Here is a 25,188-nt window from a genome sequence, read left to right on the forward strand (position 1 = left end):
ATCAATTAATGACAGCAAGACCACACTGAGAACTGAAACACTGCTTCAGCAGCCCTGTACTACACAGTTATATTACTGAGACAATGTTACTGTTTGAAGGCTGTTCAGCCAATAATGGATGGTATCTCTAATATTTCCTGGTCAACAGTGTACATACAGAATCTAACAGCAAGAAAAGCCCTGTAATGTGGGTGTTTTATTAGGTCTATATCCACTGGGCAAAAATTAGTTGTGTGATGTAGCATTTAGTCCCACTCAGCATGTACAGTATGTTCTCTTCTAGACCAGCCTTTGTGTCCCTGTTAGCTGTCACTGTTCTCTGGCACTCTTACTGCTTCACTGAGGGATCACCAGCCTCTGGGCTACAACTATGTGTTTCATGCTCTGATGGCACCATAACTTACCATATAGAAGAGATTATCCAGTGGGTCAAACTGCTCTCTGATCTCTTCCAAGTCGTTGTTTGTGTGTGTGCGGTAATATCTCCCACGAATTATATATACAACTATTCTACATCAGAGATTTATGTTCAATGTAAGAAGATATTGTGTGTCAGTAGGAAGGTCAGTGAGTTCTCTACCGGGCTGGACACAGACAAAAGCCTCTGTAGAAACAGGCAGAGTATCTGACCAACAAGCTCAAGAAAGAACAGATCTGGAGACTGGAGCTGAGTGAGTGGTTGCAGCAACAGAAAGACACCCATAAGAATGAACAGAGAAAAAGTCTCATGATGCTGAAAAGGTAATAGAGGATCAGGAGCTGATCCAGGTGCTGAGTGATGAGCAGGATGCCCTCTGTCAGGAGTTGGAGAGCCTGAAAACAAGACTGGAGGAACCAACCCACCAAGCTCAAGGCTGAGAAAGAAGTCAGTCAGGCCCTCCAGAGAGGAACTGCCCAGCTGAAGGAAGAGTTAAAGAGCAGGAAGAGGAATCCCTCACTGTTTTACAGGCCTATAGACTTGTGCCAGAGCCCCAAGTCTCTAAAGAGATGCTCCCAGAGAAATAAAAAGGAGACACTCGGTCCGGAAAAGAATCTGCCACTACAGTTTGAGGAAGAATAAGAAGGAAAGGCAGGGGATAAAGTACATATCCAAGTAAGACTCCTACACCTCAGCATCTGAGCACCTTCCACCATCAACAGCTGTATGCTGCATTGTGGCCTCACAGACAGACCACAGCCGACCAGCTGGACTGTGTTAGTGCTTCAATTTTCCTCTCACACTTCAAAGTCAGTTGAACTGGACATGAAATTCAAGTCAAGTTCTTTATGGACCTGGCTTTGTGCCTGGCAGGATTGTCATGTTAAAACAGGAAAGTGCCTTTCCCAAATTGAAGCCAAGGTTGGAAGGACACTGATAGCATACCCTTCACTGAAAATAACTGGCCTAAAGTAAACCTTGGACTAGGCCCCATACCAAAAGTAGATCTTCGGCCATGTAGTGTATTTTTTTTACTGCAAAACTGCATTGTTTGTAGACTGAGAGAAGGAGATAAAGACAAGAAGAGAACCTGAATCCTACATGTAACCCAAATAATAAATATTCTGAAATAAAAGCCAGTAGTGAAAATAAAAGTTTACAGTCATAAATTATGCACATCTAAGAATCACTGACTCATTATAACGTGCAACAACTGAGCCTGCAACTTATCCTTAAACACTACAGCTGGGAGATCGACCCTCTGATAGATAAATGTGAATATGTGGCAATGTCATGCATTATGATGCATTTGATCATAGCACTGAAATTATGTCTGAATAGCACTTAAATGTCTGGATTTTATTTATATACTTCAACTGGAGGCTTAATTATACCTCTGGTGGCTGCTTTTGTGCGTAATGGCAACAAAAATACCAAAGCAATCCTCCTGTGTGTGTGCATATAAAATGACTGTGTAATGTCCTTCACCGGGAAGATTTATTTTCAGTGGCATATTTTAAAACCTCTCCCAGTAAATGCTGTTCACTTTATTTGAAGAAATATTGCATTTATTTTAAGTTCAAAGACAGTCAGACAAAAGAAAGGCAAAGATCATTTGTACAAACATGTGTGCTGCCTTCAACACAAGTTTCTGATGCATCATATAACCAAAAAGGATAGAGATACGTGAAAATACGTAAACGAAGCAGTACTCTTGTAGTGCTGTAATCTGAAATAAAATATATTTGTGGTCAAAGCAATCCAAATTTCTGACATGCATGTTTCTTGCATTGCATGTTTGCTCTTGATAGTAAACTTAATCAAAAGTGACAAGAAAAAAAGATTAAATTAATAGCCATGGAATTGGATGATAGAATCCTCTCATGAATTAATAAATGTAATGCTATTTCAGGAGAAACTAATCAAGTACCACTTAATCCAATATTTACCAGGCCAACCAATTACCTTGTGGAACATTAATCAGAGAGAACATTTATAAACACATGGTTTCAATTACAAAAAGAAGAACAGCCTGCCCTTATTTGTTAAAACCGCTGCGAAATGCGCCAGAAATCTGAACTCTAATTGGAAATGACACAAAAAGCAGTGTGCGCGAGTGGCCCTGACAGTGAGCAGCTTGATGAATCAGCCTGGGGAGCCGGTATGACAGTCATCAGTCAGCTCAATGGGGGGAGAGTTAACTGGCTGCTGCAGGGTTGAGTTCAATGTGGTGGAGAGTTTGTGTCATGTTTACTGGATGTGGAAAGTTCTCAGTTCTCCAAAATCTGTTGGATGTTAATTCTCAGGTTCCAGTCCTAAAGGACCACTGGATGTGCCAAGTTTTGTTCCCAGCCAAGCTCTAACATAGCTCTTTCCAACCATGTGGGAATCAACACTAAAAGTCTAAAATACAGTAATCTGACTTTTTGATGTTTTATCACATAAATACAAATACAATTAAGGTCACAGACAGCATGTAAAATTTGCAACCACTACAAAACGGAGCTAACAGACAAAACACAATAACTGCTTTGTGTTGGTGGCAGACTGCAGTCTGTTCAGTAATATCTAGGATCTACAACATATTGCCACACTTACTGTGACAAACCTAGCAAAACAGAGATACAATTTTAATTCATGTGAACTATGATCTATACAATCAAAATCAGAAAACGTTTTTCTTAATGTCAAGAAAAAACACACTGTAGATATCACATTATCTTCTTGCTTTTCAGGACGTTTCTCCAAAAGCGGAGTGCAATATTTTTAGGTATTATGTAGATTCTATTGTAATACTTTGTAGGTAAAATAAGCTGCCTTAAAAGGCAGAAAATTAAGGCATTACAAGCTTTGTATTGTTTACGCAGTTTACCAGCCAGTCTGTAAACTTTAAACTCTTTTTTCTCACACTCATTATTTCTAAATGACTGCTCTTGGCAAAAGGCAAGAAGCAAAACCAGCACACCAAGTAGTGCTTTAGGACTCAAAACTCTGTCTTCTGATTGGTCAAATGAGAACTGAGAGTTAGTCACTTGTTCAGGAATTGGTCGATACAGGGTGGCGGTGAACCCTGATCGGTTAGCAGTTATGAGACGAAGCCACAAAGAGGCTGGAGGAAGAGGCCCACGGTCCCCAAGACGCACACGGTCACAAACACCCAGAGGAAGATTCTATCGATCACCATGGCAACGTACTTCCAGTCATCCTCCACCTGTGAGCAAGGGAGGGGACAAAACAACAAGTGTGACAGGACAGAGGAAAGTGTTAGTGGTGACAAATGCAAGATGAAAAGTGAGGATTTTGTTTTAGTAGTAGGTGAGGACAGGTGCAGAGTGAGAGGAAACGGGTGATTCAGAATCTCAGATGGCGGGAGGTTTGTGGGAGTCGATATGGGGTGAGGTGAGGATTACACAGCAAGGATGGAAGGAAGGAAAGAAACAAAGAAAGAGAAAAGAGTTGAACACTTCTTGTAAGCCAACAGAAAATTGATACATAATTTACACAGGAGGAAATTACTATGATAATCACATTCAAACCGCAGCGTCTAAAGAAGCGACAGGCGTTTTGACAAAGCTGATTGAGCCACGGGTTTTGCATATCAAAGGCTGCTTCTCCCCTTTGGGAGATTTCACCCACTGTATTTATAACTGACAGAGAGAGGAGGGAGAGCTCTTGACTCAAATCTAAAATTATTTGGTTCTAACTTACCCTGTTGTTAACTTACGGAGCAGGTTAGGATCTGAGGCAATGCTTCCCTGAATAACAGCGCAGCTCTCCCAGGCCAACACATAACACATAAATACATTATGCATCGAACACACTTGCTTTGTGTCTGCTTTCTATCAGTGACTGTAAGTTTATATAAAGTTTAGAAACACTGAAACATTATATTTCCTACTTCATTTGATCAGGAAGGTTTTGTCAACTGCTGTATTTCCTAAAATAGTAAATCTCAAAATAGTCTAATTTGATTTACAGTAAGACTGCACAGTGCTATTGTTGTTAGTGTTAAATTCAACACACACAGTAAAGTAACTCCACTGTCACTGGCTGCACTGCGGAAAATTGTCCTGTTGTGCAGTTGTGTGTTTAAAAAATAATTAAAATGAATTACAACATGGGTTGAGTTTTTGTAGTTTGGTCATTATTTCTTTTTTTTATTATAACATTTTACTCTGCGTGATATCTGACACTGCAACATTAAAGTCTGACAGGGCAAGAAACAGGATCGCTAATCAATGGGTTGTAAACGAGACAATAGTTTAACCAGATTATCCAAACCACTTTAAAACTGAAAGTCAGCGCACTCAAAATGTTAATAATCCCTCATTTAACAGGAAAGCGGCTGGTGCGTGGCTGCTGTGAAAAAAAAGGCCTGTTGTGCATGCTGGCTGATAAATGATTTATTGATTAATGTTTTATTAATTGTTTTTCCTGTTATGACCAGTCAACATGTCTGCCATGGCCAATTATCTGACTGCTTGTGTTGACATCTTTTCATTGATGTTTGTGTTGGTGAGTGCAATGTTAAAATGGAATTATGGCCAAAACCAAAACCAATAAGACCCATGTTGTATTAAATCAGGGTCATTATTTAAGATGTTGCAGTTTTGTGTTTGGATGGATCTTGAGGGCCATCCTAGACAACAGGAAGCCACTGTTTCATGTTTGACAGATGCTCTTCCCAGTGAATTTAATCTCCAGATAAACACGAGCTAGATGTAAACAAAAATTGGAACTGCAGAGTTCCCAAAACCTACTTACACACAGTTTTCAGGGTGTAGTCCTGCCCCAGCAGTTTTTTTAGGTTTCCTTGAGTATCACTTTCTGGTGTTTTTGCTATTTTCTCAAATATCAGAAATATCACTTTACACCACATGTCACACTACCAGTCTCCATGATTAAAACTGGCATTTTGGTTTATTTAATTTAAGTCTTTATTTGATTTACTTTTCTTACCCTTTAAATTTGTGTTTTTTGTTGTTATTTGACCATTTATGATAAAATAATCGTGGACAACATGCAGCATTGCTTGAATGATTACTTTGCTATTTTCTCAGGTTTTTCTTTAGAAAAAGCAGAGACAACAGATGTTTTAGTTTTCCATCTGTTTTTTCATTGTTAAATTTCTTATTTTTCTTACACAGAATGAAACTGAGAGTGAAAAACAAAAAACAAAAATGATGGTGTATCTTTGCGTATGTGTGTTTTTTAGAGGGTGGCTGCACTGCGTTTTATTTATTTTATTATTTTAATATATAATGCCATTCAGAGTGATCCATTAAAGTGAAAATAAGAATGACTAACCTCTTTGGCTTTGTTGCGACTCCTCATGTTCTCAGCGATGTACTTGACACTCTCGATGGCCTGTTTGATCTCAGGTGACACCACGGAAAAGGCCACCACTGTGTTGATGCTTTGGGGACTCAGCTGACGCGTCATCTTCCCCATGTCTGGTGTTTCTGGGGTCTCATTCCCATGCTGGCAGGGGCAAGGGCATTTCTTCCCAGTGCAGCCCTCCACAGACGAGAGCTTACTGTCCCCAAACTCCAGACAGTTGAGGGAGCCTCCTCCCACCTGCTGGGGATCAACCAGAAGCTTCACATTCTGCTTCAACTCACAATCGACATTTTTCAGGTAATAATTTTATATAAAATAATGGGATCTCTGGAAAACATCTCTGGGATCTGAGCAGAACAACTTTAACAAGGTGATAACAAGGATAGACTTGTTTCTTTCCATTGTTTTGGGGAGTGAAACATTAATAAGGGCTTCCTTCGAGGTCTCAGCATTGACCATAAAGAACTTACGTATGGATCACACTGTATATACATTGTGTGTGAGAACTTGGTGGTACTTGCAAGAAGCAAGTAGCTAGATCACTAAGGGGTTACAACATTGAAAAGTGGGAAGAGGGAAGACTGTTGTGTGGTCCAACAAGCAAGCTATAGGTGATCCGATTCCCAGAAGAGGAAATATATTTTATACAGAAATATCTTTTGTTGAGGAAACAGTTCAGTTGCTTCTGCTAGCCGCTCTTCCATGCTATAACTGCCTGAGATCTGGCAAAATCAATGACGACTGTGATGGTTCCCAGTCCCACAGCTGAAAAAAACGTTGATTGATTACATTTTAGAAAGTACATTGACTTGTTTTTCAGAGCTGAATAAGCAGGAATCACCATCTACAGCTGCACAAAGATGCTGATTAGTTGAAAAGAGGTTTAAGTCAAAACCACACTATAGTACACTAGCGAAAAACCTTCAGAGAAGCCTCTACTCTCTCATTACTGAAGCATACCATAATCAACACTATATGGAAGTAGACAGAGTTTTAAAGTTTAAAAATATCAGTGAATTAACTCTGTCCCCACACAAACATGTCAACATTGGACAATTCTGCAGAACCCCAGATTACGTGCAGTGACAACACTTTTCTATGTCTGATGGTGCTGTTTTTTCTCGCTTTCTACAATCTCAATTTTCAGCATTTGTGCATGGCAACTATGGTATGGTTATGGGAAAGGGAAAGGTTGTGGTTGTGGCAAACTATGCTTACAGTATGTTTAGATTTACGCAACTAAATCACTTGATTAATGTTAGGCAAAGCTTGCTTTTGCTGTTAAAATAATTATCGCAGGTTTGTGAGGTTTGCTTGAAAGTTGGACTTACTACACACTTACACACTCATCCACTATTGCGAACTTCACACACGTACTGTGCACCTCGCTACCTAGAAGGCACACTGCATCCTGCATTGGTACTAAATGTAGGCATCGTGAGGTGCAGAATCATCCCATATGGACAAAATTCGCAGGGCTACAATGAATAATGAATAAACATTTCTTCAATAATATACAGTGCACTAACTGTGACTTGTGTATCTCAGTTTTTTGCTTCTCCTTATCTCGCATTGACCTTTACTAGATGCCTAGAGGGGCCACTTCAGGATGATACAACCCTCCAAAATGTTGTTTAAAATAACAGGTCCAGACCTGAACTAGATGCTTCTGGATGTGGACGCCTTACCTGCATCAAGCTATTCTTCCTTTTCTTCCCTCCTTTCCCTCCTCCGCCTCCTCCTCCCCCTCCAGCTCCTCCTGCCTCCCCACTGCTGTCCAACCCCCCAGCCTTGCTGTCTTCGTCAATTGGCCTCCGCATCAGCATAATCCTCGGCAACACTTTGAGAAACACAGAGCGCACCCAACCCGGCATAGTGTGGGTCATTGGCGTACGGTAGTGTACATTCAGCACGAACACAGTGATGACGATGCTGAGTGTGACGAAGATCATTGTGAAGAGCAGATACTCTCCAATGAGCGGGATGACAAGCGATGTGGAGGGGATGGTCTCCGTGATAACGAGCAGGAACACAGTGAGGGAGAGCAGGACGGAGATACAGAGCGTGACCTTCTCTCCACAGTCAGACGGGAGATAGAAAACCAGCACTGTGAGGAAAGAGATGAGGAGGCAGGGGATGATGAGGTTGATGGTGTAGAAGAGTGGCAGGCGCCTGATGTAGAAAGAGTAGGTGATGTCTGGGTAGATCTCCTCACAGCAGTTGTACTTGATATCATGCTTGTAGCCCGGAGCGTCAATGATTTCCCATTCACCACTCTCCCAGAAGTCTTTCAGGTTCACCTGGGAGATGGAGAAAGCAATCTTAAAATCATAACGCGAGTCAACTTAACATTCTTAAAAGGGCCCTGTCAGTCAATACAATACATACAAGGCTCATTTTTGTCTGATAAATTTTGTTAGAATATGCAAATCAACTTTAAACTTATTTTCGCCTGGATTTTATGTCTGCAGGCGCCCAAAATACTGTATGTTTCCGCAAGAAGACACTTATGTAGTTTACCGTAAATAAGATCATCTTGCAATGCTTATAGCTTTTCAGAGGTCAGAAAATATTGCAGTGTAAGTAGTCAGATGAAGTGGGGAGGGGAATGGGGAGAAAACGGAGGTGCAGCCACTGATTATCCCTCTATGAGTGCCTCTAAGTAAGCAAAACACAAAATCTTCATACTACTCCATTTGAGATCTTTTTGTAATTTTTTGCTGGATTCATATTCAAAATACACACACGATAAATGATGTCCAAATGGGTACTGCAGCAATTTCATATTGCACTTAAATACTCACTTTTTTCAAATGCCATATTCAGGATAACCCTAATGACATCAGCATGACATCATCAGAGAACTCCTTCCAATAAAAAAACAATAATAATGATTCCTATAGTAAATACCTGTAGTGTCTAATCAAATGAGAGTAATCAGTATTTTTTCTGGAGGTAGGATAGACAGAAAAATAATGAAAGAGATAGTTGATAGTTACGCCAGACTTGGACACAGTCACAGGCACTGACCTTAGACCCAATAAGTACCAGGTCAATCTTGGCTTTGTCATAAGTCCAGGAGCCAAACTTCATGGAGCAGTTCTGATAGTCGAAGGGGAAGTAGGTGATGTCCATGGGGCAGGAAGATTTAAAAATGGCTGGAGGAACCCAGGTGATGGTACCATCAAACTTCAGCAGAGCCTTGGTCTTATCCTCCACCAGGAAATCACCTACAGCGCTGTATATGACGTGTGTGTGTGTGTGTGTGTGTGTGTGTGTGTGTGTGTGTGTGTGTGTGTGTGTGTGTGTGTGTGTGTGTGTGTGTGTGTGTAATCAAGGCGAGCCATGGCAGAGTAGGTATGAGGAGATATGATACAAGCATGTGTGGGTTTTGAATGAGACACAAAGGTTATAGGAAGGCGGGGACGTCAAACAATGAGTGGGAAGGCGAGGAGAAAATGGAAGCGAGGGACACAAGAGAGGGGAGAAGATAAAAAGGTGAAGTTATAGAGGTAAGAAAGAAACCATTAGGATTAAAAGAAAGAGGACAATGAAGCTGCATTGTGTATTTTTGTGAAACACTAAATTGCCTTTGATTAACATTGTGAGTCACTGGTGTAAGTTGAAAGAAGAAATGAGACCACAATTAAGTGAATTGAAATTGGTTCAGCACAAACTGACCCTGAACAATAGACAGTCATGTTAGCATATTTCAGTGTTATTTCAGTATATTCTGTTGCACAGTGTAGCAGCTAGAGGTATAAAAGACATTTTGACCAATCTATTTGTCAGTGCCTACCAGATTTGGCCATATGACCAATGCAAAATGATACACATGAGCGGTTTGTGATCTTCCATCTTTATGGATAAGGTCTAGTTACGAGGGTAAAATGCTTGTTTTTTGTTTGTTTTGTTTTTTTGGCTGTTGTCCACAAAACTATTTACCCTGACCTTTCCTTTAGGGGATTTGCAGCACTATAACATCATCCTACCATTTTTGTTCCAATAGTCATTATTTGCAAGGCCTTTAAAAGGTCTCTTGTTAGGGTGTGAACATAGGTAGTTTTAAGTGTTTGCGGAAACAACCATTGCTGTTGTTTTTCTATTGATATAGTATTGATATATATATAGTGATGTTATGATGATGGTAATGATTGTGCTTGTCTCACTTGTTGTAGAGCACAATGTCGGGTCTCCAGATCTTGTTTGATGGGACTCTAATGAACTCTATCCCATCAAACTCTGCCGGCATCCATCGCAGCTTGTAGTCATTCCAAATCTGAGAGCGGAGACGAGAACAACATAGTAAGCATACTGGGGAGTCAAACATCTGTTTTTGTGTTTTGCATTGTACACTGTAGACAGTATTAGTCGCTGGAGACACCCTCCTCCAAGGGGATATTTTGAAATACATATTTATACTGCAGGCAGAGCTTCCTTTGATGTTTTACAGTGGATCCAAATAAGGATACTGTAACAAAAACTGATGTTTTCTAGACAAAAGTAAAGGTTTCACAGAGCATCTGGGTGCTTTCATTTTCTATTTTACTGAAAATCAAGCACAAACATGTCTGTTTTTGATGCAGTTCCTCCTGGTAAAAGAGCCACAGAGCTTTAGTAAACGAATAATAAGGCATCTACAATAGTCGCATCTGTATAAAGAGTTTAGAGTATATGAGCAAATGGCTCACTGACAGAAATAAAGGATCAGTGCGTTCTGTCAACATACCTGCGGGTAACATTTCATGGGCCATAGATCCATTAGTCTTGGCTATTTGCATGTCATTCAAGATGAATTCATTCATTAGCAAGGCAGATTAATATCCAGTTATGACCTGGGAGCTGTTTAATTAACCACTTCATGCTACACTGGCTTTTTCATTTATTTATCCAAGCAGTTTACAATGTGATGGACTGGAGATTTGATTTGCCTGGTTTATGGTTTATTGTTTGCAAGATATAGATGATTCTACATTTACTTTCTATGGCCACAACATACATACAGTGAGTGATTAAAAACCTGCTGGTACATTTTATGTGTATTTAAATTAATAATAATGCTGAGTGCATACAGGCATTCTCCAACCTACTATGAAGTAATTCTACAAATGAACATCTAAAACAGGCCTTTGGTACAGAGTCACTTAGGGACTGTACAAATATTATTGGGGAAGGGTAATGAAAAATTATGATGTAATTATCACATTATCAGAATATAGGAATGGATTTTAAAAGTGCTAAAAAAAATCCTGACTTGGATATATATTTCATTGCTTATTCATTTATTTCATTGCCTACTTATTAATTTAATTTAGGTAAATACCATTTGATATTTATTTAATTTCCTGTTAATATATTTCACCAATTATTTATATATTTGCCATTAATTTACTAATTGATTGATTTATATATTTTCTATCTATTTAATTAGTACAATTATGACCCATCTAGTGATAGGTCTTCAACCCTCTTCTCCACCCCAATCATTTTCATACAGTCCCTTCATGTTCTGATCTCATATTGACTGGATGATCAGGGTTAAAAGAAGAAAAAAGTGGATACATAAGTGCATTTTAGCCTGTAACTTATTATTACACACCATATACAAAGGCTGTCTGTTGTACAGTGTTTAGTACTGTTTAAATCTTATCTCTTACAAAAAAGTAGCTAATGGAGCTTGCTTTTTAAGGAGCACAAAATGAGCACTTTTAGAAACACTGTATTCTGTTACAGAAGGAATCCCCTGCAGTGTTACTGCAGAACAGATGCAATGAATTCATCAAGGGGGGCTTTCTAAAATGGCTACCACTGTAAACCCACTGGCTGCGATTCAAAGTCTTTATCAGTGACTGTGGTGTTGACACAGCTTCTCATTAGTGATGCCTTGTTATAAATAAACAGCTCAGCCATAACAAACCAAAAATAAAACCATCAGCCTATACAGGCCTGTCAATGCATTTTAATTAAAGAGCTCAGAGATCACAGTATATTATCCACCATTCAATCGCATCACTATCCAACAGCTGTTTGGCCATGTAGCGCAATTAGAGACTGATTTAAATAGGCAATTTATGGAAGTGGCAGCTTATAGATTTAGTCTAGGGAAAGCGAAAGACAAAAATCTAGAAGATATCAGAAAAGTAGCAGTTAGGAGGACAGAGACGAAATGTGCTATTATGGAGAACAGCTGGCTGTCTGAGGTCAGGAGTTCAGGGTCTGTGGCTATAGATCGGATAAAAGGCAGAGCGTGACTAACCATAATGCTACCATTGATCACCAGCTGATTGCATTCAAGTGTCTATCTGCGATATCCATGTTTTCTTGTTCCCTTTCCTTTATTCTTACTGTGTGTAACATTAGAGTGACATTCACACACGAACACACACTGGGAAAGAGAGAAAGAGAGTGGGGCATCCCATATTGATGTCTGCTTAGTATGTATACATAAACTCTCCACAGTCTTCACTTAGGTCTGTCTCTGTAGACCTGTAGGTCAGTGTAATAGTAGGTGTGTGTGATGGTGTGATGGTGTGTGTGTGTGTGTGTGTGTGTGTGTGTGTGTGTGTGTGTGTGTGTGTGTGTGTGTGTGTGTGTGTGTGTGTGTGTGTACTTACATGTCTGAGCCATAAATTTGTTTCCATGATCTGATTCACCTCATCCTGCAGAGACAAGGAGAAGGGCTTGTTAGCCAGCAGAACATGAGTGTTTTTTTTTTTTTTTGTGTGTGTGTGTGTGTGTGGAGAGAGAGAGAGAGAGAGAGAGAGAGAGAGAGAGAGAGAGAGAGAGAGAGAGAGAGAGAGAGAGGTGTTTTATTGGTACAGCAGCTGAAATAACTATAAGTGCACGCCATATTGAGTTTTGAAAGAAGATAATATATACAGTATATATATATATATATATATATATATATATATAGCCAGGAATAAAAATACACTACATTTTTTTAAAGAAATGGAATTTGTCGTCTAATCTTTGTCCTCTAGAGCTGGAGTTTATTGACTGAAAAGGTCGACTGTGGATAAGTTAATAATAAATGGAGAGGTAACAGGCGTCACTTCCTCTCTACCTCTCTCCATTTGATTTGCAGTCCTGTGATTCTCACAATAAAACATAAACCACATATAGAATTGCATCTGCCGCATATACTCTATACAAGCAGACACATGAAAATATGTGCACAGACACACACATTGCAACACATTCAGTCAGCGCACCCAAGCCCATGCATGCACATCCACACACTCACCTTTAGATTAATCTCACCTTGCTCAGATATAGCTACATATCAGTCCAGTCTGAAAAAGGCTCCTGCAGGCAATTTTCCCTTAATCTGAGGATTTCCATTCTGAGCTGAAAACCTCTTTTCACTCTGGGATGTGCAGCAACCCCCCCCATGCATTAAACTTAACATTGCCAAAGCAAAACAGCAGTGTATAACAACACTGTGTGACATTTTCGGAATCCTTGAAATTGAGAAGACTAAATAAAGATTGTATTCACTCTCGGCTTTCACTTCTCTCGTTCCGCAGCTTATCTTTTGCCTTTTCTGTATCAAAGGTAGGAAATATGATCAAGATGCTTGTAGGAAGACGTCTCTCAGTTCACACAGACTCTCTCACATACTGTTGAGAGGATGCTATAAGTGAAATAACATTTTGGTTACATTCACCTTTGTTCGTACACACTTAGAAAACAAGACATACAGAACTGTATGAAATGAAAGTGCAAAGGTGCTTAAAACACCTTTGACATCACGTTGAACTGAGTCTTTGCAAGCTTTATACGCATGTTATGGTTACAATATCCACTGCTGTGTGTGTGTGTGTGTGTGGGTGTATAGCTTACAACTTTGACCAGCTGTGAGATGGAGACCTCAAACTCCACAGTGACAGGGTCAGAGACATTCTCCACCGGTCTGATGAACTGGTTATATCTTCTGAACAGTTTCCTGAACAGCCGGTCCTCTGCCTTGGATGAAAAGCAGTCTGAAGGGACGGAAAGAGGCAGAGAAGAGAGATGACAGGAAGAGTGACTGGATGAGTGAATGTGAATGAAAATAGAGGAAGAGACTGGAAGAAAAATAAATATTGCAAAAAACTACAACTGATGTCTTTAAGAAGTTATAGATTTCGGAAACTCTGGTGCAATCACAGAAACACAGCTATCATCTACAGGTCTCCAAATCCATTCTAATCAACTCAAGTCATGCCACACATAACTTTAATATGGAACTGAAAAAAAATCAGTCCAATTCCAATTTTGCTGCAGCATCGCATTAATGTTTTATCATATTTGATGAATCGTCTACAAAGAAGTCTCTTTAGATTATAGATCCTTTGCTTAGATCTTCAGAGTTTAAAGTCTACTTTGAACAAGTCTGTGACATGAGATAACTTTAGGGTCTCTCTCTGTGTGTCTGGTTTACATGGAGCCATAGCATTGAAAACTGTTAGCAGCACGTCCACTTTTAATGTTATGTTTATATCCTGTGTAGTCTGTTTTTTTTTTTATTAGCGTCATTGGATCTGGATGTTCTGTCACTGGTCTAAGTAGAGAATATGAGGAAGGGAGGGAATCTCATCACTTTATTCAGTACATGGATGGCCCACACCAACCTTTTAACCTGACCTGCGGAGTGACAGCTTTCAGTCTTACTGCCTCAATTTATTTCAATTTAGTTCAGTTAACCATGAGACCTTTTTCATTAGCTCCTGTTTCCAAACCCATCGCCTGCCATCTAGACCTGAACCTCCAGTCCTTACAGACCTACTACCACTTTAAGGATCTTCCAATGACTCACCATTCACCAGCGCAGTCACCCAGTTTCTACGACTAAAACATGAATGCTTTGAGCAGAGCTTCAATCCAGCATGGAGGATTTAACCAAAATACAGCTAAATCTACTGCTTCAGTTCAGTCCAAACAGTTAATTGTCACACTCTAAACCATTGTAACTGCAGACCACTGCAGTTCATCATGTTAGAAACAAGCAAACGTTTGTCCCAAGAGTAATTCTCTCTGTTTATTTAGGTAGCACCATGAACAGACAGGTGGTATATTACCATATCCAAGATATCCTAGAATAGAATCTCATTTAAGCTCAAATAAAAATGTAATAGCTAAATGGAGATAAATCACAGTGACAAGCATGTCCTCTTCTCTTCTCCTGACTAATGGTAAAATATAGATAGGTAGGTGTTGCAGCTGTGGGGGTTCATCCTTTATGAGTACATGATTTATTATAGTTTACCTAAATATAGGCATGTCTTTGGTTGGACTGCTGTGCTGTATACGTAACCAAAATATGAAGGGCCTTGTTTGCTAATTAACCAGGAAGGAGACTGGAAGGCCTGAGGCACAATATCAGCATGTCTACCTTGTGGAAAATGCACGGCAAGCTATTTTAACATAGTGCAGAGGAGTTGTAGACTGTCTCCTGAGGGCAGGAGATGAAGTAAAGGCTTTTTTCGCTCAGGTGAGGAATCGAGTTGTGGGAGGAGCTGCTAAACATTATCCTTACTTGACATAGAAATATTTGAATCTGGCTTATGGCTAATGTGTCAGAACTATAGCAAATTCAAAACACCATCCCATAGTTGCTAAAGTCATCTAAAACTGATTCATAGTGAATTTTAAGTCACAATACTTACGTTTTATTTTTCGGGTTCACTTTACTTTTAATGATCAGTATTTTTATAGCCCTATAATTTGTGTTTTTACATTCAGTAATTACCTCTTTATGTAAAAATTTCAGTGGTGGAGTCCGCCATTCCCACCTCAGTTAAAAGAACCATCCTAAATATGAGGGATTCACAGGAAACTTTATTGTCTGAAATTTGATCTCATTGATATCAGCCTCACTGTTTAGTGTTCACTCTCTTAAGACCATATCAGAGCTGTTTTAAGTTACTGCTCATGCAAACCAAACATTTCCTACTGCTGATGCTTTACATTAAAAGAACCCACACTGGCTAAACACAGAGTGGTTTTTACTGTGAAGCAACCAGAGGAAATGCAATGTATTTTTCTCAGCTGTTAATGCTGGCCACAATGGTTAATGCAATGAAATATGCACCTATAAAACAAAATAGCAGTAATTTTCCTGCATTCTTTGATAGGAGATCAGTTTTAAATATTATATGAAGTGTAGAAAAGGTGTGCCATGGACAGCATCAAATCAGATCTTGTGATTTGAAGAAAAAAAGCAAATTATTGACTGACTTTGCGAGTTTGTTTTGCAGAACAGTCACTGGTCTCTTCTATTTCTGACAAAGTAGCTGCTCAAGTAGAGTTTTCTAACCCCAGAATTCTGCAACTGGGTTTCGTATTTAACCTCACTTGCTGATACCACAGTAATCATGTGTTGCCAAATCAACCTGGACAGAAAACTTTAACTTTAAATGTAGTTATGATATTAAATAACTGTACACTTTTCCATGATAAACCAGTTTTTGTTGGTTGTGTAAGCCACAAACGTTTTCAAAGTGAACCATTTCAAAACGATGAGTTCAAAGTTCCCCACACAACTGAGTCACAGTGGTTATCACTCCTGCAGCTTGTGAAGATGATCACCCACTCCTCCTCCTTCAAGACCCCCAGTACTCTTAGCGTCACACAGCATCACACTCTATAAATATCAAGATCAATACTACATTCTTCTCTGCTGGACAGCTCTCAAGGTTGTTTGATGGAGGAGAAGGGGCAGGAGAGAGCTGGATTGGAGAGGAATGCACAAAAGGGACGACAAAAAAAAAGAAAAAAACACAAAGAAATGTGGGAAGCAGACATGGAAGGTGACCACCATTCATAAAACCTTTGCAGAACTTGTGTCACCTCAAAGACACTGTCAGATTTTGCTTCTATCGTTTTCCCCTAAACTCTTAATACTATCCTCATTTGACTAAAACCAGCCAAACTGAGTTTGGAATAGATGAGAAAATCTCTTAATTAAAATGGACTTCTTTGGCAAAGGCTTGAAATCCTAATGATGAAACACTGCTGACCCTATTACATCAAGATCCCTTCCTCACAGGCAAGAGATAACCCTCATCATGTAGACAACAATGGCACCAGAAACCCAGCTGGTGCTGAACTCCTGGTGACAGCCCTCTGGAGAGAATGACAAGAGGGATAAAAAAAAAAAACACCAAGAGGAGGAGAGGAGAGGAGAGAAGAGGAGATGAGAAGAAGCAGAGACAGACTGAAAGCAAAGCCTTCTTAAGATGTCACTCAACAGATTAGACTTCATAGCCCTCCGTCTGTTAGCTGCCTAGCATGGGCTAATGCTATGCTAAACAGCGTTTAAAGGGAGCATGGTAGGACACTTTGCATCTGATCCATGTTTGGCAAAAAAAAGGAAAAAATTCAAATACAAGGTGTTGACGGCAGTATTCTTTTGGACAAGCACAAGGAATAGAATACAATAAAATAGAATAGAATAGAACAATAGAAATAGGAAGGAAGGATGTAAGAAAGGTAATTTTAATTAAAAGATAAAAGAAAAGAAGAAGGAGAAATTAGATGGACTGTCATGGTGCTTCATCTACTTGTTAGTATAATTACAAAGGCAGAGCTGCTCTCTGTAACATGTCCACTGACTAAACCAGCTCTTTGATCAAAACAGGATCCCATGCTCACACGCTCACACACATGCACGTGCACACAGACACACATTTAACATGGTCAGATGCATTTCACGTTGAGAATCATAAAAGAACCAATTATGACAGAAAATGAGCCACAGGTTCTGCGCACTTTCATCTGGATTTATCACATTTCTGTCCTCTCTCTCTCTCTCTCTCTCTCTCTCTCTCTCTCTCTCTCTCTCTCTCTCTCTCTTTCTCTCACTCCATGTTTCCAATTACTATTCTACCAGCGTCACTCGCCCGTTTTCACTGGCTGCTTTCGTCATGCTAGGATTAACATATCACATGGCAAAAAGGTAATTAGGTGAAAAATGATTTAGGGGAGAGTCTTCTTAAATGTAGTGCGCATGTTTTTCTCTCTTGCTACTTTTATGATACATGGAGGTCATTTGCTTGACAATATTACATTTGTCTATAAATCTCTGGGTAAAAGTATGAACAAGTAATGGTGCAACTGCAGCTGATATTACAGTAAGTCGTGTTTTATATGGAATAGAAGTTTAGTGTCATATGGCTATTTTAGCAACGCAGACATGCTTATTGAATCCCCCTGTCCTAATATAATAACAAGTTAAACAGCAATCTGATAACTGGAGAAAAAGAAGCCAGCTGCAGCTTTTGACAGAGGAAAGCAGAAGAGTTCGTGATTACAGTCAAGTCAGCAGCATGTACAGTTAATGTACTTAAATGTAAAGTATGAATTATTTAACTGAATGTGCAGATTCTGTCAAAACCCACTTAGAAAGAAAGTTGGTTCAAATATGTGTCCCGTGAGATAGTTAATGCACCGAAGACATGAGGGTTGGAGGTCAACTTGCATACTGTGAAAAAAATATTCTGGAGATGACAGTCATTCAGGACGATGATGGAGAGCATGTGAGGAAAAGGTAGAGGGGGCAGAGGCAGGAGGAGAAAAGTGAAGGACAGATAATGAGTGATGGAAGAAGAGACCATTTTATGGGCTGTTTGAGAGGATACTGTTGGAGAGCCATTTAGCCTCCATTCTCCCCTGAGCATGCAAATGCTTTTAAAGTAGAGTGAGAAAGAGAGACGGAGAGGAAGAGAGGGAGACTGGGGTGAAAGTGTGTTTTTTACTTTTACATCTTCATCATGTACAATTCTTATATTGTAAATACTGAATAAAGGGAGGCATGCTTTTGCCATGAGCTGGAAGGCTCTCCTCATATTGTTTGTTTTTCTTTTGTACCTACAAAACTGAGCTGAAATGAGCTAAAGTCAACTGACAGAGATTAAACGGGAGGAGAAAAGTAGAGAGAGGGAGAGAGACAGAGAAAACAGAGATACAACTGAGTGAGGTGAAGTGAAAAGCTGATGGCAGCAACGGAACCTAAGAGATTTGTGGGTGAGAAAGTGTGGTGGAAGCACAAAAATGTGAGAGACAGATGTAAAGAGCCAGAGACGATAGGACAGTGGAGCAGGGATATACTGTGTGTGTGTGTGTGTGTGTGTGTGTGTGTGTGTGTGTGTGTGTGTGTGTGTGTGTGTGTGTGTGTGTGTGTGTGTGTGTGTCCAGCAAATGGAGTAGGAAAAGATATGATCCCAATGACAGCAGAATGCACTTTCTCATCACAGCTACACTGTGTTAAAGCCTGCAAACAACTTTCTTCAATTTTTGTTTTCTCTCATTCTTTTGATTTGTTCTGTCTCTTTTCAGCAGATATAAGAACTAATGCAGGTCCAATATAGTGCTATTAAAAGCCTCATGGCATTCACAGAAGACTGCACATGTGTCTGAGCGCTCACACATTATCAAGCAAAAGGGAAATAAAAAATGTTCACCTTCAGAAAGAGCAGATCAAATATAAATTGCAGGTCTTTCCCCTCAAGGCTCGTTCCCAAAAAAGTGGGTTACATGAATTTGAATATGTTTCATGTAAAGGAGTCATTCAACCTTTGTAGATCAATTTCTCAACAGTGGCTTTCTCATGATGAAAATGTACATTTTGTGGTGATTAGGTGTAAATGAGACCCTGAAGTGGCCATACTCCTCTCTCTGGGGTTCAGGAAATGTCACCTTGGAGAAGCCAGAAAGATAAAAATCAGGCACCAACAATTTGTCTTCTTTGGGATGGTACACCTATTATTACACCAAATTTGCTAACAGTGAAACATGTTCTGCCTGGCATATGTATTGCTTTTGCTCATGAATGATGCTCCCACTCTTTATATGATGTGGTAAAACTGGGAGAACAAGTGTACAGGTTGGGTGTTCATGAAAACAGGAGGACGATCACAGCGCTGCAGTGAGAGGTGTTCTCAATACATTTATCTATGACTCAGTTTGTGTTTAGCCACGCCCCCCTCTGCTCTGTGTTCTGCTCTATAAATGTTACTGTGATATAAGCCTTGTTACCACACACACACACACACACACACACACACACACACACACACACACCTCATCACCACAGTTCACTGACCGGATCATCAGTCATGCACCCAAATACATTAAGAGAGAAGCCTCTATTTAAATACAAGGGTCGACATGTACAGGCTGAGATAACACATTTGTGGATTTGTGGAAGCACATTAAACCACCTGAAGCAAAAGAGATACTGTATATGTACATGCTATCCACTCTTTGCATGTGTATTCATATATTTTGAAGGCACTGGGGACCCCTATGTGCATATTAGTTTCCTAGTGTATAGGTTGCAGAGAAAAATACAGTCACATTAGCCTACTGTTTCCCTACACTCAGCCCTGAACAAGGAAGTGATGTCACAGTTTAACATGGGTAGTAGATAAATGTTAATCAGAGCCATCACAAACTGTAATCGGTCTGTAGAAGCAACGCTTAGGTTTGTAGTCTGGTAGTATAATGTTGTAGTTAACATGGTGATGATGGACCCCTAGAATACTGATAATGTTCAATCTCAACTGTTTTTAGTGGCTGACGGTGCACATCTTCACAGTCAAAGCTAACAAAGATGAACTCTGAACTGTGTCCATTCGAGCTGACTGAAGCACTGAAACAGGAAATGCATGCTTGAATTAGTCTGTCTGCAGGCGTCTATGGAAGTAAATGGGAGACAGAGCGAATGTTTGTGTGGTGGAAGTGCAACCGTTCTTTAAATCATTTGCTAATTTGTGTGTAGAGTTGTGAATATGTATTTCAATCTGTAAATGTGTATTTGGATTTGTAAGTGTCCTTAATTCAACTGTGTCTACTAATTTGCTTTGCCAAATATCTGATGCGGGAACAATAATTGCTGCCCTAATTACATTCATTGGCAATGTATCTTCCAAACCAGAAATGTGACATCCCTATAGGTCACAGAGGTCATAAGGAGGAGATGAACTGATGTGTGTACAAAGCACAGGGTTTTCACTCTACTGACAACCACATTCAACCAAGCCTACGATCTTCCTTTAACCTTAACCAAGTTTGGCTTGCCCAAACATTACCAGAAACGTGTTAATCATTTTTCATTCAGTAAGAACATTATATTCAATGTAAATATTTTCGCATTATGTTTCCATTGTGCTGATTTGTTGTAAATGAAGGGAATTTTGAGGAGATGGGGTTGCTAATTTAATTGTGTATAAGAATCTGTAAAAAAAAAGAAAAGTACACTGAGATTTGTGAGTGTTCCGGAAGTTGGACGTAGTCTTCAATTTATGAATGTGTAAAATGATCTCTAGATGTGTACTCAAATTTGCAAATGCACTTTAGTGAATTGTGATTATGTAATTTTATACTTAGAGTCATAAGTGTACTTAAATTTGCTCTCAGATTTGTGGACTGGTAAAATGGTCAGATGTGTAAGAGTACTTAAATTAATAATAATGTAAAACAATCAGGAAATTTATACTGAGATTTGTACACTTTTACTCTGATTTGTAACACACATCTTAGCAAGCTCGCCTGCTAGCTGGCTAACATTAGCTCCTGTAGCTGGCCCCCGAGTGAATACCAGTAACTTCTGGAATAATCCCAGAAGCCACTTTGTCTTTAGCAGCGTGACTGAGCCCACATTTACATACAGATTGAGATTGAGGTTCATGACTTTACAAAAACACTTCCAAATGATTTAGGTACAAACTTGACTTCTGAAAATACACACAGAGAGAGAGAGAGAGAGAGCCACCCCACCCACCACACACACACACCCCACCACACACAGAGAGAGAGAGAGAGAGAGACACACACACACACATAATCACATTCACACACACCTTCCAGCCCAGAGTGTCATGCATGTAATAAAGTATGTGTGTAGAGCCTGATAAACCATAAAAAAGCCTATCTGCCACCTTGCATAAATCAGATAGCTGCAATTTATGCCCTTGGAGCAAATGTTTACGTTACTGCTTTGAAATGCCGCCGCATAATTACCGTCTCTGCATCTATTCCACAGAGTGGCTCCAGGTCACAGCCAGGCTCTGCCACAGCTGCGGTCAGTGATTAAGTCTCTGGCTGCATTTCAAATAATACACAATCCTTCCATACTTACTTCCTTCCTTCCATCATTCCTTTCTCATTCTCTCCCCCTCTTCCTTCCTTCCTTCCTTCCTTCCTTCCTTCCTTCCTTTCATGCGTCCTTTCATCCTCCCTTCTTAATCCAATCAATTTCTGCTCATTGTCTACAGGCAAAGCTGCTATTTCTTATTTTGAAAAATATATTCATTTATCAGTCATCAATACATCCATAATGTAACTTTAACTTAATCTTAATTTAATCCAATTTAATCTAGCTAAACACAACCTGTAACCCTCAAATATATGTATATCCTCACTTTAAAACTTTAAAAATATTCACAAAGAAGTACAGAAAGAAACATACTAATGAGTCAATACAACTTTTTATTCACACCATAATTGGGGTAAAACAAAATAAGGTTATCAGGTTTATCCAAAGACGCATATTTCAGTGAGAAAGGTTTTTATCAAATGCCTGCAGACGACAGATTTCCCTCTACCCTGCCCTCTGTATGAATAAAACAATGCTGGCGCAGGCCCTGTATAACCCTACTAACTCTCTCACCAGCCGTAAAAGGGAGAAACAGATCCTGCAAACATATTCTAATATGTTTTGGTTTCCTGAAATCACGACTCATGCCTCAAAGCGAAATTTGCATTCATCAAAATTCATTTGCCTATTCTCGCATTCTTCTGCATTTCATTTTGTTGGCCTAGTTAACAGGAAACCAATTCATAGATGATGTTTATGACACGATCATGTGGAGAGAGAAAAACATTTTCAACACATTTATGAGGCAGACTTTTACATTTTAGCAATAAATCGTTGGACGTTTTAAGGATTGTTTTGGTATTTTCAAAATGATCATAAAACTGGAAAAAGTTAGGAGACTGGTCGATCACCATAGCTCTAAAGGCTGAGAAACTTCTTTGGCTTTTACGCACTGGACAGAAACTCCACTGCCTCGTTGCCGACTCCTCAGCTGAATAAATAATACAAACTTATTGAAAAGCGTTTGATTGAATCATCAACCAAGATGACTCTCCAGGCACAGACGCGCGTAAATCTCACACTTATCATCGCCTACTCTTTTAAACAAAACGATCTAAAATCCTTTATATGCATCTGAACCACCATTATCTTAAAGCCTACCTGGCATATAGCCTACATACCTCGCGCCATCAAACCCACGAGAAGAAGCACCAAAGTCCATCTCGCCGCCGGCTGCATCTCTCTCCCGTGACGCTTGGGGATTCTCTTCACTTTTTTCTGAAGGAACTCTGTCGGTTGAATCGACGAATGGAAGAAGTAACGTGAAATGAAAACGTGCGTCTCTCCCCTGGTGCCGTTTGTCTCGCTCTGCCGGTGCGCCTGCCGGTGCGCTCTTTCCCGATCCGATCCAAACTTGACTTCGCTCGTCCCTCCCCTATGAGCGCAAAGCTCCCCTCTGGCGCATCCATACGGACTCCACACAGGGAGGGGAAAACCGCCCTAACAATTGCTGTGAAGCATTTAAGGCGTAATTTGTCAGGAAGACCAAATTAATATATAAAATGTAAGCTGAATTAGAGGAGGAATGTTTGGCACTGGTGTCTAAAGGCAAGTGCCGCGCACATTATGGTGTAGTTGTTTTAGGTTTAAATACAGCAAAGACGGTGTAAAATAGCCAAATGTCCCTTTTTGTTTTGTTTGTGGCCGAGCCGGATTGGTCAGTAATCATTACTAATGTAATGTAATTACTAATTACCTTTTGGTCAGTATTCAGGTGCTGGGCTTTTATATTAAGATCTTCAGCTCATATAGACGCGTTAGAAAGTTTTTCTGTGATGTGAAATGCAGGGCTGAATGATGTGTCGCTCCTGGTGTTTGTAGACAGCGACGCAGCTGACTTCAGCACCACGGACAGCGGCAGTGAGTTTAGAGCTGTCTGTGGTGCTGAAGCTGCGCACTTAGGCGTGCTTACTTTATTTAGAGGGATATTTTATATATTACTAACATTTTACACCATGTTTGGTCGCATTTTCAGACACTGAAATGCATCTTACTGAAGCACATGTCAGTGTATCCTGATGAGTTAAAGTACAAGACGTGCATTACTCCAGACTCTTTGCTAAATCCCAGATTAGAGAGAGACCGTTTAGCGTGTTGTGTCTGTTCCCAGCCGCTAAACTGCAGCACCGCGCTGCGCTGAGGAGGAAAGTTGAGCTGCTCGCAAACGTCGTTTCTGCCTCATTGAGAAGCGCCCCTCGTATGATGTGCTTCCCAGGTGCCTGTTTACCAGCCCTCCGGATGGCGCTGATTAAGTTTAATTTTAGCCCGCGATTTTCCACGCATGGTTTGACGTCATCAAACAAAGTAATTAAGGGAGTAATGCTCAGCCGGGCTGAACTGAACCGAGCCGACGCAAAACCTTCAGTGACAGACACACACACACACACACACAGAGAGAGAGAGAGAGAGCCTTTACCTTCACTCAGACTTTGTGCCTTATTCGCACTTGATTATTCATGGACACACACACTCCCACAAACACACACACACACACACACACACAAGCATATGCGTATTGTACCGTTTGCTGACATTGATAAATTGGAACTCTTGTGATCACAACCTCCTGTTGATCAAGTTCTGATTAAGTTAATTAATTTTAATTTTTCATTATTTGATTTCCTTTTAATTGTCCCTACAAGTTTATCAGCCAATTAAGATTTGTTTTTTATATATATATATTTGTGAGACATAATACAATTTTAGAACAAAAAGGTGTAGTCCCTATTTAAAAGATCATGAGCAAAAAAAAAAAAAACATTCCAAAAAAAGAAATGCTAATACCAGTCACTTCAGTTAGAGGTGTTGGGACTTGTGCCCAGTAGGGCTGATAAGTATTCACCCACGTTGACTAGTTTGTTGTCTATCAGATCTTGCAAATGCATTGTAGATGTTCCAGTATGGTGAACTGTTATGTTGAATACATACATGAACTATTATCATTGAAAAAGTACCATAGTTTGTCCAGTTTTTGTTTTGTTTATGTGTTTTTATATACTGCACCCCCTGATATCGGGAATACATCAACACTCACATCACTGAGCCATATACATCTATTATGACCAGATTTTACTTTACTTTACTTTACTTTAACTGAATATTATCTTTTGAATTAATTACCAAGATAACAAAAACACTTTAGGATGAGACTGGATGAAACAATGAGTGAAACAGCTGAATGAGTGGTTTTTTGCCTCAGGTGAAACTCTACCAGATGTGACATGTAGGATATAAATATCCTCTGAATATATAGGTGTGTGCATAGGTGTGTGTATACTGGGGCCTATAC

General features: G+C 39.8%; 1 protein-coding gene across 2 annotated transcripts; it reads right to left on the bottom strand.

Moving 5' to 3' along the window:
- Nucleotides 1-1,964: 1,964 nt before the first annotated feature.
- On the bottom strand, nt 1,965-23,760 carry chrna6 (cholinergic receptor, nicotinic, alpha 6). 2 transcript variants are annotated; one of them, XM_051385603.1, is made up of 8 exons: nt 23,001-23,760; nt 13,604-13,743; nt 12,373-12,417; nt 9,928-10,037; nt 8,789-8,996; nt 7,447-8,058; nt 5,726-5,998; nt 1,965-3,629 (listed from the first exon to the last, which is right to left on the bottom strand). In XM_051385603.1, the coding sequence occupies exons 1-8, from the start codon at nt 23,059-23,061 to the stop codon at nt 3,504-3,506; spliced, it is 1,575 nt and encodes a 524-aa protein (XP_051241563.1). In that variant the 5' UTR covers nt 23,062-23,760; the 3' UTR covers nt 1,965-3,503. The 2 variants fall into 2 exon arrangements, with proteins under 2 accessions (XP_051241563.1, XP_051241564.1); XM_051385604.1 differs by having other exon boundaries at nt 23,021-23,758.
- Nucleotides 23,761-25,188: the final 1,428 nt, after the last annotated feature.

The sequence above is a fragment of the Dicentrarchus labrax genome, unplaced genomic scaffold (genome assembly GCF_905237075.1).
Source record: "Dicentrarchus labrax unplaced genomic scaffold, dlabrax2021, whole genome shotgun sequence".
Classification (NCBI taxonomy): Eukaryota; Metazoa; Chordata; class Actinopteri; family Moronidae; genus Dicentrarchus; species Dicentrarchus labrax.

What these genes read in the sequence shown, in the direction of transcription:
- chrna6 (XM_051385603.1), bottom strand. Translation starts at nt 23,061, where the DNA reads ATGGACTTTGGTGCTTCTTCTCGTGGGTTTGATGGCGCGAGGTATGTA. An exon ending in CAAATTTATGGCTCAGACAT is followed by an intron (nt 10,038 to 12,372) that starts GTAAGTACACAC and finishes CTCCGCTCTCAG; the next exon opens with ATTTGGAATGACTACAAGCT. An exon ending in GTCGCAACAAAGCCAAAGAG is followed by an intron (nt 3,630 to 5,725) that starts GTTAGTCATTCT and finishes CCTTGCTCACAG; the next exon opens with GTGGAGGATGACTGGAAGTA.